Source organism: Scyliorhinus canicula, chromosome 25 (assembly GCF_902713615.1).
Source record: "Scyliorhinus canicula chromosome 25, sScyCan1.1, whole genome shotgun sequence".
Lineage (NCBI taxonomy): Eukaryota > Metazoa > Chordata > Chondrichthyes > Carcharhiniformes > Scyliorhinidae > Scyliorhinus > Scyliorhinus canicula.
In genome coordinates this window covers 650,533-667,539 of record NC_052170.1, presented here as the reverse complement: position 1 = coordinate 667,539, position 17,007 = coordinate 650,533, and the positions used below count along the sequence as shown (strand labels likewise).

General features: G+C 49.5%; 1 protein-coding gene across 5 annotated transcripts in view; it reads left to right on the top strand.

Annotated features, from left to right (window-relative positions):
- slc44a2 (solute carrier family 44 member 2) overlaps positions 1–9,149 on the top strand; it is a 112,236-nt gene extending 103,087 nt beyond the window's left edge. For 2 of the 5 annotated variants that reach the window (XM_038784631.1, XM_038784629.1), the window contains exons 19-22: positions 1–60; positions 3,350–3,438; positions 4,851–4,935; positions 6,029–6,862. The exon at positions 1–60 is cut by the window's left edge and continues 11 nt beyond it. In XM_038784631.1, coding sequence (XP_038640559.1) covers positions 1–60; positions 3,350–3,438; positions 4,851–4,935; positions 6,029–6,153 — 359 coding nt within the window. In that variant the 3' untranslated portion in view covers positions 6,154–6,862. Of the gene's footprint in view, positions 61–3,349; positions 3,439–4,850; positions 4,936–6,028; positions 6,863–7,350 lie in introns of those variants that run through there. The other 3 variants (XR_005458732.1, XM_038784632.1, XM_038784630.1) reach the window with 3 other exon arrangements.
- Positions 9,150–17,007: the final 7,858 nt, after the last annotated feature.

Below are 17,007 nucleotides of genomic sequence, written 5' to 3'. Positions count from 1 at the left end.
TGGACAAAGTCACGGATTTCCTTCTGTTTCTGGGCAAACTGCTTATTGTTGGAGGAGTGGGTCAGTATATATTTCATTCCATACTCTGCTCTCTGTACGTTGGAGTGGGTCAGTACATATTTCATTCCATACTCTGCTCTCTGTACGTTGGAGTGGGTCAGTATATATTTCATTCCATACTCTGCTCTCTGTACGTTGGAGTGGGTCAGTATATATTTAATTCCATACTCTGCTCTCTCTACGTAGGAGTGGGTCAGTACATATTTCATTCCATACTCTGCTCTCTGTACGTTGGAGTGGGTCAGTATATATTTAATTCCATACTCTGCTCTCTGTACGTAGGAGTGGGTCAGTATATATTTCATTCCATACTCTGCTCTCTGTACGTTGGAGTGGGTCAGTATATATTTCATTCCATACTCTGCTCTCTGTACGTAGGAGTGGGTCAGTATATATTTCATTCCATACTCTGCTCTCTGTACGTTGGAGTGGGTCAGTATATATTTCATTCCATACTCTGCTCTCTGTACGTTGGAGTGGGTCAGTATATATTTCATTCCATACTCTGCTCTCTGTACGTTGGAGTGGGTCAGTATATATTTCATTCCATACTCTGCTCTCTGTACGTTGGAGTGGGTCAGTATATATTTCATTCCATACTCTGCTCTCTGTACGTTGGAGTGGGTCAGTATATATTTCATTCCATACTTGGCTCTCTGTACGTAGGAGTGGGTCTGTTGTTTGATTTTACATCAATCTCCCACCAAATTGCAGTCTTGTACAAACCGGTATTGGGCAGGATAGTGGTGTGATTTCCGAGAATGGCAATTCTATCCTGGACTGGGCTTCTTGTGCTGCCCCTACCCAGCACCCAGCGTTGCTCCCTCTCCATACACCAGCTAGATTTAGCACCTTTAGGTGAGAGGAGAACAATACTGACTGAAAAAGTTAGATCAGTTCTCTGCTTCTGGGATTGGTGAGGTGAACTTCAGTCTCGAGGTTATGAACTCTGCTGGAGTGGAGCCCTCGAGTTGCCAAACTGGGGGGGGGGGGGGGGTTGATACTGGGTTCCATGTTCTGTGGTGAATGGTGTGGAGCTACTGCCATATCTTTATAGGCCTCTGGAGTTTATGTCACTGGTTAATGATCAGAGAATAAAATAATAGAATTTACAGTGCAGAAGGAGGCCATTCGGCCCATCGAGTCTGCACCGGCCCTTGGAAAGAGCACCCTCTTTCAGCCCAAGTCTCCACCCTATCCCAGTAACCCCAAATAACCTTCTGGACGCCAAGGGCAATTTATCCTGGCCAATCCACCTAACCTGCACATCTTTGGACTGTGGGAGGAAACCGGAGCACCCGGAGAGAAGCACCCGGAGAGGAAACACCCCCCCCCTCCCCCCTGCCCTTGTTCACAGGCCAATCAAGGTGGCCGCCAACTACTCCCTATTTTTGCTGTTGCCACGGCGACCTGTTGCAGCCAGTGTTATAAGCTCCCTTTACTCCGCCTCTGTTTCTTCCCATCCCCCCCCCCGCGACCTGTGTTTCCTTCCCCTCTGCCTGGTGTTCTCTCCCTCCCGGGAGGCACGCCGCAACCTCCTCCCATACACCCGCCCTCTACTCTCCACCTCTTGCAGCCTCGTTCTTGTAGAGCTGCCAAACCGCACCCCACTTTTACACAGCGCCGATTTGGCACCGTTGAATTCTGCCTGCCGCTTGCCCAGGTTTGCCCTAATGTCCTGGTACAGGTGGATGGAATGTCCTTCACACCCTGTCTCCCTCTTCGCCCACCTCAGGATCTGCTCCTTGTGTCCTGGTACCTGTGGAGCTGCACGATTATCGCCCACCCAGCCCAGCCCAGCTGCCGAAGCGACCTGTGGCGTGGTCTACCTCCGGGGGCTTGGCGAAGCCCTCCTCGCCGACCAGCCTCCCGAGCATCGCTGCTACGTATTCCATGCAGTTTCTCGCCTCCGTTCCGTTCCCTGCAGCAGCTCCACAATTCTCAGGTTATGCCGACCCAATTAGTTCTTCCAGTCGTCAATTTTGTCCGTCAGCCCCTTCTGGGTTCTGACCAGGCTCACTACCTTGGCCTCGAGTACCGCGATTCAGTCCCCTTGGTCCATGGCGGCTTATTCGAGGTCCCTTGTCATCGTCTCCTGGGCTTCTAGCCCCCTGCTCAATATTCTTCATTGCCTCCTTTAAGGAGCCATCATGGGTTCCACTGTCGAGGAATCTCACACAGACATGGGGAGGACGTGCAGACTCCGCACAGGCAGTGAACCAAGCCGGGAATCGAACCTGGGACCCTGGCGCTGTGAAGCAACAGTGTTAACCAGTGTGCTACTGTGCCGCACGCAGTAGATGTATATGTTTTCCTCATCTCCGTCTTGAATGAGTTACCCCTTGTAGTTCTAGATCCTCCCACAAGAGGGAACATCCTCTCCACATCCACCCTGTCAACACCCCTCAGGATCTTGCATGTTTCAATCAAGTCGCCTCTCACTCCAGTGGCTACAAACCCAACCTCTCCAAAGTTTCCTCATCAGACAACCCGCCCATTCCTGGTATTGGTCTGGTAAACCTTCTCTGAACTATTTCTAATGCATTTACTTCTTCCCTTAAATAAGGAGACCAATACTGTACATAATACTGCAGATGTGGTCTCACTAGTGCCCTGCAAACTTAAGCATAACCTCCCTACTTACGTAATTAATTCCCTCACAATATAATAATCTTTATTGTCACAAGTAGGCTCACATTAACAGTGCAATGAAGTTACTGTGAAAAGCCCCTAGTCGCCACTTTCCGGCACCTGTTCGGGTACACAGAGGGAGAATTCAGAATGTCCCAATTACCTAATAAACACCAACATTATGAGCTTTCTGAATGACTTGCTGCACCTGTATACTTATCACTGGATAGCTCTCACGTAAAGAATTGGCAGTGAGGGCAGCACGGTAGCGCAGTGGGTTAGCCCTGCTGCCTCACGGCGCCGAGGTCCCAGGTTCGATCCCGGCTCTGGGCCACTGTCCGTGTGGAGTTTGCACAATCTCCCCGTGTTTGCGTGGGTTTCACCCCCACAACCCAAAGATGTGCAGGGTAGGTAGGTTGGCCACGCTAAATTGCCCCTTAATTGGAAAAAATGAATTGGGTAATCTAAATTTTAAAAAAAAAGAATTGGCAGTGAGATTCTGCTCCTTCAGGAGAGTCTGGGAGTAAACATTGATAAAGACTCTGCTCCTGGCTGCATGATCCATAATTGAAACAGTTTTCAGAGTGGAACACTGAACACTTGTCTTTATACATTCAAGTTAACCACTAAGTGAGACTTTCTTCCTTCTCTTCCCCAGGTGTCCTTGGATTTTTCTTCTTCACCAATCGAATAAGTATGTTTGAGGACAGGGCACCGGCTCTGAATTATTACTGGATTCCACTGCTGGTGAGAGCGATCAATCAGTGTTGCTTTAAGTACAGCATGCTACACAGACACACATGGATGCACAGACATGGACACGCAGTCACTGACAGGCACGGACACACAGATACGAACACACAGGCACACGAACGCACAGACACGGACACGCATGGACACTGACACGCAGACACGGACACGCAGACTCGGACTTACAGACACGGACACGCATGGACACACAGACGCAGACACCGAGACACAGACACACGGACGCACAGACATGCATTGACACACAGACACGGACATGCAGACACTGACGCACAGATACACATGGACACACGGACACGCAGATATGGACATGCAGATACGGACACACAGACATGGACACATGGATGCACAGACACACTAACGCACTGACACGGACACACAGGCACGGACACACAGATACAGACACACAGACACACGCATGGACACACGGACAGGGACGCACAGACGCGGACACGCAGACACGGACGCACAGACACGGACACGCAGACATGGACGCAGAGACATGGACACGCGTGGACACACAGACACGGACACACGCACCTTTCGTGGGGGCCCAACAAAATAAAGTTTTGGAAACACATGCTCCCATTGGTCCTGCTTTGTTGTAGACATTTAATTGGAGATAAAGATGACAATCAGTGTGTTTACAGTGAGAAGCTGAGCCACAGAAGTCATCAAGATCCCATAACTTTCACACCTCACTCTGCTGGATAGCCCATCTTGGACATTACCCTTTGGGTTCTGTGTATTGGGTAAGCGAGGGAAAATTACTCCAGGTTATTTCTCCCAATGACCATTTAGTGACCCCCCCTGCTGGAAAATGTATATGTGTGTGTACATCAGGCAAGGAGAGAATCTTTCTGGGATTTGATGCCCACCATAGTCCAACAGCCGTGTTCCCTGTGAGGAAAAGGTCCCTGTGTAGGTCAAACACAACCTGGCCCCTTAAGTTACAGCGTGCATGGCTACATAAAACAAACTTAAAGGGGCCACACATTTAAATGAATAGCCTGTACGCTCCCCATAAAATTGGAGGCAATGGTGTCACACAACTGGAAGAGGAAACCAATACCCATGAAACTATAGAGCCGGAGACACCGTTCTTTCAGAGCACGAGTGAGGAACATTGTTCAGGGGAAGGTACTTTTCCTGAGGAGTTGCGGGTATTTATTGTTATTTGTGGGTTGCTGTGTGTGAGGTATGGATCAGTATGGCAGTGCGGAGAATCCTATCTCCTGGTGAGATATCCTGCGCACTGCTGTATATTCTTGGTGCTGGGTATAGGGGGGACTGGAACAGCTAGAATACGTCTTGGGTCTGAATGGTCCAGCAGCGCGGAGATTGTGGTAAAGCTCGCCGATTGAAGCAGTAACATTTCCTCTGTTCTGCAGACTCTGATCGTGGGCTCCTACTTTGTTGCACACGGGTTCTTCAGTGTGTACGGGATGTGTGTGGACACATTGTTCCTGTGTTTTTGTGAGTATAGCACTCGGGTGTTTTAATCTGTGTGTGTTTGAGTAATTGTAACTAAAGGAGGACCCAGAAAACGGAGTTCTGATAATTAAAGTTTTGTGGACATTTTAATAATTAATCTCAAATAATGAAGTGTTGTAACAGAATGAACTGGAAAGTAGTATTTTTAAACCTGGAAAAATAAATACTGAATTTGGAATACATGCCAGTCAAAGGATCTTTTTAAACACCCAGAAGATCCAGAGTTGAAAGTTCAGGTGTGATTTTGTTTGGTTTCTTTGTTGTGTTAGCGGCCTGCATTCCATTTCAGCAGGGAAAGGACCTGAAGTATCTTCCCGGGATCACTAATGTTTCCAATTTCCAAAGGTTATCGGCATCTAACTGGCCCTGTTGTCAGGGTCAGCCTGGCCCTGTTAGGATGGGGTGAAAATGAAAAATCAGCAGGGCTGGTTGGTGAGTGGAGCACTGATCAATGGTCTTTCCCCAGTGGGGTTAAGCTGGGCCTGGTTAGAATCTCTAACCCCAGTGGGACATTCCTGCAATGCACTCCCAGCTCAGCCGAAGCAAGTAACCTGCAGCTCACAGCTTAAATATTGAGTCGCACATCAGTAAACAGTCTTCAGTTTGCAGCACTGATAGTGAACAACCCCAAACCCAGCTTTTGGGTTTTTTGGGAGCATCCCTGAAGGTAGACAGCTGGATAGTCCTGTTAACACATTCCGGGGATTTCTGTGTGTAACATTTATCAGCACCTCTGCAGTTGCTTCATTGTGAGGGACGTTTGAGAAAAGCAGATCGGTTACTGGTCTGTGTAGATCCTTCTCAATCCTCTGTGCAGATAACGGTGGATTTGTATTTCCAGCTGCCTTTGTTTTTTCTGATTTGCTTATTGCCAGCTGACAGCCTGAGCTCTGCCTGTATTCTTGTCCGATTTCATTTCCTTTTACTGACTCTGATCATTTCCTTCTTCTTTCTCCTTATTGCTCTTCCTCTCCGTTCCTCTCTTGCTCTCACACTGTCTGCCTCCGTTCATCACTCCTGCACGGGGATGTGTTTGGATTCCTCTGCCTTTCCTCTGTGGCCGCTGCTTAACCAGGTGAAGATCTGGAGCGGAATGACGGCTCTCCAGAGAGACCATATTACACGTCGCAGGAGCTGCGCGACATTCTGTACAGAAAGGAATACGACTCTCCTCAGACTCCACAGACGCTGGAAGAGTGATAAAGAGCTTCTGGAATGAAGCACAGTCACTATTATCACACCAACGATGAACCCCATTAGTGAGAGACTCTGGGAGAACCCTGTCACTTTATCTCTGAAAGATTCTCCGCGTTAGTGATAACTAACGGTGTGAAGGTGGGAATGTTTCTGTTTGTACCGGGACTGCGCTGGTAGCCATTTTCTTTCCCAGAAGGTAATCAAATTATGGAATAGTTCCTCGGGTGGGAGAGTGAAATGATCTAATGGGTACAAGAATGAATTAACTGTGTTTGTGGAGAAAGAAGTGGCTGAGGGATAAGGTGAGAGGTTGATCAGTGGAGATTGATTTGTGAAAAAGGGAGTAACATTTTGCAACATCTGCAAATTCTCCTTAATTCAAATCCAGATCGTGGGTATGTAGCACGAAAAGCAAGGAGCACGATACTGAGCCCTGCGGAACCCCACTCGAAACAGCCTTCCAGTCCCACAGACACCCCTCACCCTTTGTTCCTGCCTCTCAGTCAATTTTAGATCCAACTTGTCATCTTTGTGGCCAGTCCGTCACGTGGGATCTTTGCAGAAATACATGTAAACAACGCCTCTCACTCATTTGCAGCTCCCAAAGGATTGTTCAGAGCTTTCATTTGTAACCACTCTAGAATAGTTGGTCTTTAACTTGCGTATAAAGTAATGTAAGAAGTCTTACAACACCAGGTTAAAGTCCAACAAGTTTGTTTCAAACACTAGCTTTCGGAGCACTGCTCCTTCCTCAGGTGAATGTGAACATACCTCTTCATTCACCTGAGGAAGGAGCAGTGCTCCGAAAGCTAGTGATGCAGAACAAACCTGTTGGACTTTAACCTGGTGTTGTAAGACTTCTTACTGTGCCCACCCCAGTCCAACCCCGCATCTCCACATCACGTATAAAGTAATGTGATAATAATCATTCAATTATTAATATCATTCAGTCATTTCTGCACTCAAATTCCTTTGACACTGGAAATCAATTTGTCTTTATCCAACCAACCTTCAGCTGCTAAAGATTTACTCTTCTGAGCACCACCCCTTCATAAGTTGCTACTGTTTTGAAAGGTGGTTTTGGCAGGACAGGGTTAACTGCAGCAAGTATTGGTGTATTGGTGTTGCACCCAGTTAATGGGACTGTGATGTGTTGGATTCTTACTGATAAACGTGGTTGTAATGTTGCTATCTATGCAGTGGAAGACCTGGAGAGGAACGATGGCACGACTGAGAGACCCTATTTCATGTCCAAGGCACTCCTGAAGATCTTGAAAAAGAAAAATGAATGAGGACTGTTGGGAGTGCAGCCTGCGGCTCAGGACAAGCCTGTACCTAAAGAACATGGAATCTCACTGGATCACCTAACAGTGCACGGACCAAAACTCTCCAAACATAGTGAACATGTCAAAGCTCCAGCCTGCTCAACAAGGGCAGGGATCCACTTTTGTCAGAATTGTGTCCACATTACAGCTTCACCCTAACGTGCCAAAAATGGGTTCTGGTTTGAGGTAAAATTGGGTGGTTTATTTTTTTAAAAAGGAGCAAAAGTTCAAATATCTGTGTTCGTACCTCGCAGACACTTGCCTCATACTTCCTGCTCTGATTATCTTGGTGCCATGGACAGGTTCAAATGGCGTTAATAAGCGCCAGTGCAGTATTTTAAGCTAAGTTTTGGCGCACTATAGCCTGGCTTTCGTACTCTGTTTAGTCTGGTTTGATATAACTGACTATACGTTTTATGCGGCTTACTGTCTCAACTTGTACGTATACACACATACCAAAGTTTCTTCCATTAACCCCCTACCTCCTGACGGTGCTGACAGTCGCCTGGGGTGCAAGAAGACCTCCAGTACCTGACCCTCCTACTCATCCTTCATGCATGAGGTTAGATAATGAGGACTTTTTTGAACCGCTTAAAGATGTCTTCTAGTCTCGTCCCTGAAGTTAATACAGTTTGTTTCCTACTCCAGAAAAGTGATGAGAGTAACTCGAATGTTAAGTGTCTGAATTCTTGGAAACTGAAAGGACCTGGATTGTCAGTGAGAGGCATCCTGTATTACAGCAGCCCCTGGAGTGTCAGTGAGAGGCATCCTGGAGTGTCAGTGAGAGGCATCCTGGAGTGTCAGTGAGAGGCATCCTGGATTGTCAGTGAGAGGCATCCTGTATTACAGCAGCTCCTGGATTGTCAGTGAGAGGCATCCTGTATTACTGCAGCTCCTGGGGGCTTGCCATCAGGTGCCATGGTCAATTCGCTGGCTTAAGATGAGGAATAACTCGTTTAGGGATGTTTCAATCATGTGCTCTTCAGGCTGTTACATTCATCTAAAGAAACATATTGCCATTTTGCCCACAAAAGTTGGCATTGAGTTAATTCCCTTGGGACCCCCGGAGTTAGGTAAGGGAACCTCATGTATGTACCTTAAGGATCAGAATGAAGCTTTTTTTTAAAAAATGACTGATATTTTCTGAGGATCTTGTTAAATCTCCAGGAGGTAACTGCAAACCTCCCTCAATCAGAGAAGGCTTAGCCTAACTAAGAAGCAGCTTGTTGGTTTTACTGGGTTTTTATAAAGTTGATATTTTAACAATATTAAAAGATGTAGCTTTGCTGGATGAATGAGATTGGCATGTTGACTGATTTTATCGAAGTTTGTCTGTCGATATTGCTTGCTCGTACACCTGTAACGTTGGTGTGCGCGGCCAATCCCTCCTTCTGCATGCCCCCCCCCCCCCCCCCCCCCCCATCAGCCAGTGGATTAAATTGTTAATGTTCATTTTGTAAAGCACGGAGGCTGCTGTGGCTCTGTTCATGCCAATGAGTTGTTGGAATTCAAACCTGTCTTGGAGCAGACGGATTCCACAGGATTGGGTCTTGCCACAGAGAGTATTCCATATAAAATTAAAAGTGCCTGATTATATTGTTTATTTTATAACCATTTCTGCCTCCATTTTTCACTTATTTATGTGTAGATCCAATAAATTATAAATTACAATAACCCGGACTGCTAAGATTTGTCACGTCAAAAAATAAGTGGGGGTTGGATGGGACGAGAGGCAGGGATGCGGCAGGGGGGGGGGGGGGGGGGGGGGGCATGGGCCTGCGGCTGGGTTGTGAGTAGGGACAGGTGCTATATAAATGTGTTTCCTTATTCTGATTGCCGCAGTTTAAATTCTAAAATGTCATATTTTGACATTGGTCTGCAAGAATCTGTTTTTTGCATCTCGGTATTTTAAAAATGATTGCACAAACGTAGATAGCCCTAGTGTCGAACCCGTTTAAGTAAAGGTTGAAATGGAGAGATGCTAAGCTTGGTATTCTGCAGGGCTGAAAATAAAATTGCCTGAAGATCCATCCTCATCCGCACCTGTCTTGTGATCTTATGAAAACTTCCAATGACGCTGCACACTACTGTGCCCTCAAATAAACCCACGCTGTCGGCCTTGCTGTGCATCACAAACTAGCTATCCAGCCCACTGAGCTGAACCAGCTCCCGTACCAGCTGAGATTACTCAGGAAGGCCCCACATTCTCAACCTTGCCTGAGGTGTGGTGATCCTCCGGTTAATCCATCACCAGTCAGCTCTTCCCCCTTCAAAGGGGGAAAGCAGCCTCTGGTCATCTGGGACTGTGGCCACTTTACTTACTTTAACCATCAAATCCATTTGTACAAACTGGTGAGATGGGGTGAAGATTAGCTCTGTCCCATTTGGCTCTGTCCTGTGGAAAGCACAGATTTTTTGGGGAGTGGTGGGGAGGGGGGTGGGGTCCATTAACGTAAGGATGTCAGGTTAATGTAGGGACCGAAGAACAGATTCATAGAATGGGTAGAGGGAGGCCATTCAGCTATTTGTGTCCGCGTTGGCACTCTGCAGCAGCATCTCATTCCTACCCTTTCCCCCCCATAACCCTTGTGGTGAATGTGATTCACACCGGATTATAATCTGTATATACATGTGCCTATATTGTAAGTGCAGTTGCACTACCTGACCACCAGGGAGTGTAGCTCTGGGAATGCTCGAGAATTGTACTGGGCTTCTCCCTTGGTTCCGCCCAGGACTCCTCCCCCCTGGAGCTGCTGTATAAAGATCAGTGCCACATGGTCAGCCGGCCAGTTCACCAAAAGTTCAATGGCTAACCGGCTGGCTCTGTTGTGAGTATATTAAAACCGTTATTCTAATCCTACAAGCACGTGTCTGTAGAATTGTTGGTTCCAACAACCCTGCAGATAATTATCCAATTCCTTTCGAAAAACAAGATTGAGTCTTCCTCCACTAAACTCACAGGCAGTGCATCCCATATCCTAACCACTTGCAACATTTATTTATTTTTTAAATTTCCCTAATGATGCTAAGTGGGGGATTACAGGGATAGGGTAGATATGTGGGCTTGAGTAGTGTGCCCTTTGTAAGGGCCGGTGCAGACTCAATGGGCCGAATGGTCACCTCCTGCACTGTAGATTCTATGAAATTCAATGATTCTGTGCCTCTGGCTATTTTATCCAATGACCTTAACTCTGTGTCCTCTGGTTCTCGATCCCTCCACCAATGGGATCAGTTCTCCCAATCTGTTCAGACCAATCATGATTTTAAACATCTCTAAGGGCAGCATGGTGGCGCAGTGGTTAGCACTGGGACTGCGGCGCTGAGGACCTGGGTTTGAATCCCCGCTCTGGGTCACTGTCCGTGTGGAGTTTGCACATTCTCTCCATGTCTGCGTGGGTTTCACCCCCACAACCCAAAGATACGCAGAGTAGGTGGATTGACCGTGCTAAATTGCCCCTTAATTGGAACAAAAAAGATAATTGGGTACTCTAAATTTATTTTTAAAAACTGATTTTAAACATCTCTTGTCTAATCTCCTCTCGACTTTCTCTTTGCTAAGGAAAATAATTCTTAACTTCACCAAACTATCCTCTGAACAAAAGTCCCTCACCCTGAATCATTCTCGTAAATCTTTTCTGCACCCTCTCCAGTACTTTGAAATGCTTCCTAGACTGCAGTGCCCAGAATTGGACACCGTACTCCAGTTGAGGCTAAATCAGTGATTTATAAAGATTTTGCATTATTATCTTGTTGCAGTTGTACTGGGTTTTAGAACATAGAACATAGAACAGTACAGCACAGAACAGGCCCTTCGGCCCTCGATGTTGTGCCGGGCCATGATCACCCTACTCAAACCCACGTATCCACCCTATACCCGTAACCCAACAACCCCCCCCCCTTAACCTTACTTTTATTAGGACACTACGGGCAATTTAGCATGGCTAATCCACCTAACCCGCACATCTTTGGACTGTGGGAGGAAACCGGAGCACCCGGAGGAAACCCACGCATATAGGGGGAGGATGTGCAGACTCCACACAGACAGTGACCCAGCGGGGAATCGGACCTGGGACCCTGGAGCTGTGAAGCATTTATGCTAACCACCATGCTACCCTGCTGCCCTTTTCGTGAGACCACATCTGAAATACTGTGCACACTTAAGAATGGATATACTTAACGTTGGATAAACTACAGCGAGGGATCACTAGTTTGGTCCCTGGAATGAGAGGATTGCCCTATGATGACAGGCTGAGTAAGGAGGGTTTATATTCTCTGAAGATGGGTGGCATGATTAGCACTGCTGCCTCAGGATGGCATGGCGGCACAGTGGTTAGCATTGCTGCTTCACAGCGCCGAGGTCCCAGGTTCGATCCCAGCCCCAGGTCACTGTCCGTGTGGAGTTTGCACATTCTCCCCGTGTCTGCGTGGGTTTCACCCCCACAACCCAAAGATGTGCAGGTTAGGTGGATTGGCCATGCTAAATTGCCCCTTTAATTGGAAAAATAGAATTGGATACTCTAAATTTATTTTTAAAGAAAAGAAAACATTTGAGGCTGGGATAGACAGACCTTTGATCTCTGGGAAATTGAAGGATTTGGGGAGCAGGTGGGAAAGTGGAGTCTCAGCCCATGATCAGATTGATGGTATTGAATGGCAGAGTAAGGGTAATGGGCAGTATGGTCCATGACCATTCCTATTTATTGTGTATCAATCTTTTGTAAATGGGTGGATGTCAGATTCTTCCTTTTGTCCACCATGACTCTATTTATAAAGCCCAGTATGCAATGTGCCGAATTTACTGCTCTCTAAACTGGTCCTGCCACCTTCCACAGTTTGTGTTCTCTACCCTTTCATCCCTTTAAAAAATTTTCATGTTGCTTCTCCACATTCTTCCTGTTAAAATATATGACTTGTATCAAGAAGTTGTAATAAAATGAAAATTAAGGAAGCTAGTAAATAGGAATTGATTAAGGAGCCAGGTTGACTGTGGTTTTTGATACAAGCTTAGCAACACTGTAAACAAATATTTACTTAAGCACCGTGGATAACAATAGGGCATTAAATTTCACGAATTAAAGCTAGATGGTAAAATTTTAAGAGACGAGGGTGAATTTTACACTTGCATGAGCTCACCCTTTTAGAATGTAAGAACTGTCATTTGGAGGGACCTCTAAGACAAGCCATTCACACAAGAAGGATCTACAGAAGAAGCAGTGTATCAGTGGCAGGCTTCATCCTATTGGCTGATGTTGAGCTGCGCAGACCTGGTCCAAGATCATAGCCACACACAGCAAGAGACTCTACAAACAAGCCATTGCCTGGGGCAAAACGTTTGAGCTACCAGTAATTGCTATTCTAAACCAAATGCAATTCCCAAAAGAGAATAATGGATGTCAATTGTGGTAACTATTGCTGGATTTAAACCGATGGGATGTTGTTTCAGGAGGTTTAACTCTAGTCAAGGAAAATAGGGGAGTTTGGAACTGGGTCAATTGAACAATATTGTTTAACCATTATTGTCGTGAAGTGTATGGTTTTTGTTGCCTTGTGTGTTTTACTGTTTAATAAACATTTATTTAGCTTAATTATTACAACAAGACTGGAATTTTTCTCAGGTGGAGCAGGGAGCTAATGTTTCGAGTCTGGATGACTCTCTTTGTCAAAGCCATCTAGAGTTATCCAGACTCAAAACATTAGTTCCCTTCTCGCTATCGATGCTGTTAAGACCTGCTGAGATTGGTCCAGTATTTTCAGTTTCAGATTCCAGTATCCGCAGTAATTTGCTTTTATGGGGAACCTTTGTCATAAGAACATAAGAACATAAGAACTAGGAGCAGGAGTAGGCCATCTGGCCCCTCGAGCCTGCTCCGCCATTCAATGAGATCATGGCTGATCTTTTGTGGACTCAGCTCCACTTTCCGGCCCGAACACCATAACCCTTAATCCCTTTATTCTTCAAAAAACTATCTATCTTTACCTTAAAAACATGTAATGAAGGAGCCTCAACTGCTTCACTGGGCAAGGAATTCCATAGATTCACAACCCTTTGGGTGAAGAAGTTCCTCCTAAACTCCGTTCTAAATCTACTTCCCCTTATTTTGAGGCTATGCCCCCTAGTTCTGCTGTCACCCGCCAGTGGAAACAACCTGCCCGCATCTATCCTATCTATTCCCTTCATAATTTTAAATGTTTCTATAAGATCCCCCCTCATCCTTCTAAATTCCAACGAGTACAGTCCCAGTCTACTCAACCTCTCCTCATAATCCAACCCCTTCAGCTCTGGGATTAACCTAGTGAATCTCCTCTGCACACCCTCCAGCGCCAGTACGTCCTTTCTCAAGTAAGGAGACCAAAACTGAACACAATACTCCAGGTGTGGCCGCACTAACACCTTATACAATTGCAACATGACCTCCCTAGTCTTAAACTCCATCCCTCTGTCACTGGTTTTCAAATCATTCCTCATGTTATACCATACTGAAACAAAAGTTAGATTTGGAATAACCTAGCATTGAACATCAGCTGGGTTCTTAACGGTTTAATTTCTCTTTATTAAAATTCATCTGCTGCTTATTTGCCCATTCCAGCTGCCTCTGTGTATTTTTGAAGTCTAATCCTCGTCCTAATTTACAATGCTTCCCAATCGTCACAAAAGGTTAGGTGGATTGGCCAGGCTAAATTGCCCTTAGTGTCCTAAAAAATAAGGTTAATGGGGGTTGTTGGGTTACTGGGATAGGTATACGTGGGCTTGAGTAGGGTGATCATTGCTCGGCACAACATCGAGGGCCGAAGGGCCTGTTCTGTGCTGTACTGTTCTAATTCTAAAAAAAAAAGAAAAATACTGCAGATGCTGGATGTAGACCGAGTGTTTATATGATGATGCAGCTACTTAAAGGGTCACTTGATGGAAGTGAGGGGGGTGGGGGATTTGGGGAGGGGGGGGGGGCGTGGGGGGATTTGGGGAGGGGGTGTATGGGTGGGGGGATTTGGGGAGGGGGGGTATGGGTGGGGGGGATTTGGGGAGGGGGGTATGGGTAGGGGGGGATTTGGGGGGGGGGATTTGGGGAAGGGGGTATGGGTGGGGGGGATTTGGGGAAGGTGGAGTATGGGAGGGGGGGTATGGGTGGGGGGGATTTGGGTGGGGGGGATTTGGGGAAGGGGGGGTATGGGTGGGGGGGATTTGGGGAAGGGGGGGTATGGGTGGGGGGGATTTGGGGAAGGGGGGTATGGGTGGGGGGGATTTGGGGAAGGGGGGGTATGGGTGGGGGGGATTTGGGGAAGGGGGGTATGGGTGGGGGGGATTTGGGGAAGGGGGGATTTGGGGAAGGGGGGGATTTGGGGAAGGGGGGTATGGGTGGGGGGGATTTGGGGAAGGGGGGTATGGGTGGGGGGGATTTGGAGAAGGGGGGGATTTGGGGAAGGGGGGGTATGGGTGGGGGGGGGATTTGGGGAAGGGGGGGGTATGGGTGGGGGGGGATTTGGGGAAGGGGGGGTATGGGTGGGGGGGATTTGGGGAAGGGGGGGTATGGGTGGGGGGGATTTGGGGAAGGGGGGATGGGTGGGGGGGGATTTGGGGAAGGGGGGGTATGGGTGGGGGGGGTTTGGGGAAGGGGGGGTATGGGTGGGGGGATTTGGGGAAGGGGGGTATGGGTGGGGGGGATTTGGGGAGGGGGGTATGGGGCTGGGGAGGGTTGGGTGGGGGGGATTTGGGGAGGGGGGTATGGGGCTGGGGAGGGTTGGGTGGGGGGGCTGGGGGGAATTGGGTGGTGGGGGTCTGGGGGGAATTGGGTGGTGGGGGTCTGGGGGGAATTGGGTGGTGGGGGTCTGGGGGGAATTGGGTGGTGGGGGGCTGGGGGGAATTGGGTGGTGGGGGGCTGGGGGGAATTGGGTGGTGGGGGGCTGGGGGGAATTGGGTGGTGGGGGGCTGGGGGGAATTGGGTGGTGGGGGGGTGGGGGGAATTGGGTGGGGGGGGGCTGGGGGGAATTGGGTGGTGGGGGGCTGGGGGGAATTGGGTGGTGGGGGGCTGGGGGGGTTGGGTGGTGGGGATATGGGGGTGGTGGGGATATGGGGCTGGGGGGAATTGGGTGGTGGGGGGAATTGGGTGGTGGGGGGAATTGGGGGGCTGGGGGAATTGGGTGGTGGGGGGGTTGGGTGGTGGGGATATGGGGGTGGTGGGGATATGGGGGTGGTGGGGATATGGGGCTGGGGGGAATTGGGTGGTGGGGGGAATTGGGTGGTGGGGGGAATTGGGTGGTGGGGGGAATTGGGTGGTGGGGGGAATTGGGTGGTGGGGGGGGTTGGGTGGTGGGGGGGGTTGGGTGGTGGGGATATGGGGCTGGGGGGAATTGGGTGGTGGGGATATGGGGCTGGGGGGGGGAATTGGGTGGTGGGGATATGGGGCTGGGGGGGGAATTGGGTGGTGGGGATATGGGGCTGGGGGGGTTGGGTGGTGGGGATATGGGGCTGGGGGGGTTGGGTGGTGGGGATATGGGGCTGGGGGGTTGGGTGGTGAGGATATGGGGCTGGGGGGGGGTTGGGTGGTGGGGATATGGGGCTGGGGGGGTTGGGTGGTGGGGATATGGGGCTGGGGGAGGGTTGGGTGGTGGGGATATGGGGCTGGGGGGGGTTGGGTGGTGGGGATATGGGGCTGGGGGGGTTGGGTGGTGGGGATATGGGGCTGGGGGGGTTGGGTGGTGGGGATATGGGGCTGGGGGGGGGGGGTTGGGTGGTGGGGATATGGGGCTGGGGGGGGTTGGGTGGTGGGGAAATGGGGCTGGGGGGGTTGGGTGGTGGGGATATGGGGCTGGGGGGGGTTGGGTGGTGGGGATATGGGGCTGGGGGGGTTGGGTGGTGGGGATATGGGGCTGGGGGGGTTGGGTGGTGGGGATATGGGGCTGGGGGGGGTTGGGTGGTGGGGATATGGGGCTGGGGGGGTTTGGGTGGTGGGGATATGGGGCTGGGGGGGTTTGGGTGGTGGGGATATGGGGCTGAGGGGGGAATTGGGTGATGGGGCTGGGGGGAATTGGGTGGTGGGGATATGGGGCTAGGGGGGGAATGGGGCTGGGGGGGAATTGGGTGGTGGGGATATGGGGCTGGGGGAGAATTGGGTGGTGGGGATATGGGGCTGGGGGGGGTTGGGTGGTGGGGATATGGGGCTGGGGGGAATTGAGTGGTGGGGATATGGGGCTGGTGGGGATATGGGGCTGGTGGGGATATGGGGCTGGGGGGGGTTGGGTGGTGGGGATATGTGGGTGGTGGGGCTGGGGGGGGAATGGGGTGTGGGGATATGGGACTGGTGGGGGGGATATGGGGTTGGGTGGTGGGGATATGGGGGGGGTTATGGAGCTGGGGGGGGAATGGTGGTGGGGGGATGGGGTGGTGGGGATATGGGGCTGGGGGGTTGCAGCTGCTTCATTGTCTGAATTGCTGCAGCTCAGGAACTACACTACCCAGCAGGCACCAGGGGGTACGTCAGAAGCCCCGCCCCTGGAGTCCGCGGCGATGATTGGTGAGTGTGAGGGGGCGGGCCGG